The sequence below is a fragment of the Sinocyclocheilus rhinocerous genome, unplaced genomic scaffold, assembly GCF_001515625.1.
Source record: "Sinocyclocheilus rhinocerous isolate Xijiao unplaced genomic scaffold, SAMN03320098_v1.1 scaffold1222, whole genome shotgun sequence".
In the NCBI taxonomy this organism is placed as follows: Eukaryota; Metazoa; Chordata; class Actinopteri; order Cypriniformes; family Cyprinidae; genus Sinocyclocheilus; species Sinocyclocheilus rhinocerous.
In genome coordinates this window covers 316,063-319,704 of record NW_015640234.1, presented here as the reverse complement: position 1 = coordinate 319,704, position 3,642 = coordinate 316,063, and the positions used below count along the sequence as shown (strand labels likewise).

Here is a 3,642-nt window from a genome sequence, read left to right as displayed (position 1 = left end):
CGTTTTAGGTAGGTGTGGCTGACTCTTAACTTTTATAAAGAATATCTCTTTGGATTTGAGACTTTAGTCTTTGCAACTTTACAGATCTTCTTTATGCACCAAGAGCTTGTAACACTCCAAAGAGAAAGGAAAAAATGAAATCGCATCATATGACCCCTTTAAGAATAATGAGATTTACAAAAACTTAAAAGTATTAACTTTTGATAAATTTGCTTAATTGTCATGAAAAAACGTCTAAACTTTTAAAATTCAAATAGTCATATAAATAGGGTTCAATTTATATATTTATATTTTTTTATCTATAAATTGGGGGGGGGGAAGGGGGGATATGACCCAAATATGTTTTCATACAATTAATTAATTGATATCCCACTCATAAACATGTGAAACTCCCTGTCAGAGGGGCAGTAAAGGAGTGACTGGTTTTGATCTGATCTCAGCGCATTCTGTGTGGCTAAAATACACAGTTCTGCCAGCTGAGCAAGCAGCCCGTGAGGAGCTTCACAGCCTCAGATGGAGGAGAAATCCCCGACTGCTGAGGGGTCAAAAGTTGGATTCCTGCATTTCTCTCTGGTTGTCTTTGCCTGACTAAATGCCCCTGCTCTTATGATTTTAAACCCATCCCTTTAGAGGCACTTAACCCCTCTGTAAGAACTGCCCTGGGCAGGGTTGGGAATCTGTCCTCCTCCGTATGGAAATCATCTCACTTCTTTCCCAGGCTTCTGGGAAGGTTTTACAAGATTGCATGATTAAAGTTGTACAGATGATGTAATTAACATGCATGATACACCTCCTAAGTCGTCTACTGGAGAAAAAGCTTGCGGTGGTTTTCACTGTGGCAAATGTATCATCATGTGAGTTAATTATCAACTTTTTTTATATGCAATGAAATCAATTCTTTGACTCTTTTTCTTTGTGTGTAGAACAATCGTGTGCGGAGATTTGCATTCGAGCTGAAGATGCAGGATAAGAGTGGCTATGTTCTGGCTGCAGACTCTGAGAGCGAGATGGACGACTGGATCAACACCCTCAACAAAATCCTCAACAGCAGCTTTGAGCTCGCCATGCAGGACAAGAGGAATGGAGAATTACACGATGGTGTGTGTGTGTGTGTGTGTGTGTGTGTGTGTAAAGATTATCAAAAACCCTTAGTCATCTGTTCATTTTAGACACATTTAGATGCACATTCCTGAAGCAAACACACAAACCACTCTGACCTCCACACATGGGAGTGACTGTATTCACAATGACAAAGAGACATGACTGTGTCTCTGAGAGAGTTACTGTGTGGTGCAATGACTTTCTTCTGTCTGTCTCTGTTGTAGATGATGAACAGGCGAAAAGCGATCACTCCTCTAGCAGTATGGACAGTTTTCAGGTAGGTCGCACTTGTCCAGAAACAGCTTTGCCCCTTGAGTGTGAGAGAAACTCGACATCTGACTGACCACAGAAATCATCACACTACTGCTGAGTGTGAGGGGAATTTTTTGTATGTACAGTTGGTCTGTAGCTAGACTTTTGACTGTCATTTTAAAGTCTGGTCCACTTGGCAGCTTATCCTGGCCAAGAACCGCCCACTGAGAATGGAAGGGTTGCTTGATAGACATTATTTGACATTAAGGAATGGAAAACTGAAAATCTTTGAAGTAAAGCAGAATATAAAGGTGTGCAAGAGGAAGTCTTGCTTGTTACTAAGCATCTCAGAACAACTGTGAATGTCTTGTGAAGTTTCAATGCTGTGAGCATCAACAACTTTGTCCATTTCAGCAACTAGTTCTTAAAGGGTTAGTTCACCCAAAAATGGAAATTCTGTCATTAATTACTCACCCTCATGCCGTTTCAAACCCGTAAGACCTTCGTTCATCTTTGGAACACAAATTAAGATATTTTTGATGGAATCTGAGAGCTGTCTGACCCTGCATAGACAGCAACGCAACTGAAATGTTCCCAAGTCCAGAAACGTAGCAAGGAGATCTGTAAAATAATCCATGTGACATCAGTGGTTCAACCGCAATTATACAAAGCTACGAGAATACTTTTTGTGCACAAAAGAAAAAAAAATAACGACTTTATTCAACAATTCGTCTCCGGATCTGATCTCCTTGCTACGTTTCTGGACTTGGGAACATTTCAGTTGCGTTGCTGTCTATGCAGGGTCAGACAGTTCTCAGATACCATCAAAAATATCTTAATTTGTGTTCCGAAGATGAACGAAGGTCTTACGGGTTTTAAACGACATGAGGGTGAGTAATTAATGACAGAATTTCCATTTTTGGGTGAACTAACCCTTTAAGACTAAAGGTGCAGTCACATTTATCATCGTTGTGTGAAATTTCACAGGCGGATTCCATTCACTTCAGTAGGAACTTGTGTTGAGTTTTGAGGAAATCGAGTTTTGTGCGAGGGCGAAAAAGTTCCCCATGCAGATTTCTCTCATTTTCAAATTCTCTACACTGATGAACAGAAAGCTGCTTGGTTTGAAAGTGACTTCTGTGTGAGCTTTGTACATTGTTACACAATGGAAAATTACCATATTTGCCTGTAAAATTCGCTAACAAATTCCAGCAATCAACAGAAGTCACTTTTAAATCAAGCAGCTTTCTATTGATCAACATGACAAATTCGCGTGAGCAACTGGAACCTGTTGCGAAATCTTTCGCCCTCACACAAAATTCCCAAACGTGTGGATTCCTGTTAAAAAAAATTCACCCAACTGCGATAAATGTGTCCGCTCCTTTAAGTCAAGTCACCTTTATTTATTTAGCGCTTTATGCAATACACATTGTTTCACAGCAGCTTCACAGTAATAAACAAGAAAACAACAGTATTGATGCTGCAGTTCTTCAATGAAACAAATAGTGTCATTATTGAACTCCATTTAGTGTTGTGTTGATTTGATTTAGATCAGTAACAGTGTGAATTTAGCAAAGTTCATTAGTTATGAAGTGAACTCAAAGCAGTTCTATAGAAGCTAATAGTGTTGTTATTCAACACATCAGTTCAGTGTTGATTCAGTTTAGTTCAATATACTGCAAATTTTATTCAATTATCAAATGAGCTTAATTCAGCAAAAAGCATCTCTATAGAAGCTCATAGTGTCGTTATTCAGCTCAAGTCAGTTCAGTGTTGATTCAGTTTAGTTTAATAACAGTGTCGATTAGGGCTGGGTAAAAATATAGATATCTCGATTTTAATCGATTCTCATTTTTACGGAACGATATCGATTCTTAAATCCCGAGAATCAATTAGCCTAGCCTGTTTTCAGTTAATGGACAGAACGTTGAAGGGCACTTACTTTTTCTAAGTATAAGTCAAGTATACTTAAATGTCGTTTTAAGTATATTTCTGAGAAGTACATAAAAAGTAGACTAAAAGTATACTTTCCTATTTTTAGTTTAAAAGAAGCATACTAATAGCACACTTGAATAAACTTCTTTTTCGTAAGGGGTGACAGATCGCTGTAGCGCCTCAGTTCGACAGACACGGCAGCGCGAGGCGCATGTGAACTAATCATCTCATTAATACCTGTTTTAGCACAAAATAAACATGACTAAACATCCGAAGGTAAGTTAAAAGAAAGAGTACAATGTCACGTAACGTCACATTTACCTCAGAAAAACATATTTGGTGAACTAAACTCGT

General features: G+C 38.5%; 1 protein-coding gene across 1 annotated transcript in view; it reads left to right on the top strand.

Annotated features, from left to right (window-relative positions):
• Positions 1-3,642, top strand: part of LOC107752599 (dedicator of cytokinesis protein 9) — a 97,963-nt gene that overhangs the window by 52,238 nt on the left and 42,083 nt on the right. Inside the window, exons 5-7 of the mRNA XM_016568611.1 lie at positions 799-835; positions 924-1,098; positions 1,326-1,378. Of these exons, the coding sequence (XP_016424097.1) occupies positions 799-835; positions 924-1,098; positions 1,326-1,378 (265 nt within the window). The remainder of the gene's footprint in view (positions 1-798; positions 836-923; positions 1,099-1,325; positions 1,379-3,642) is intronic.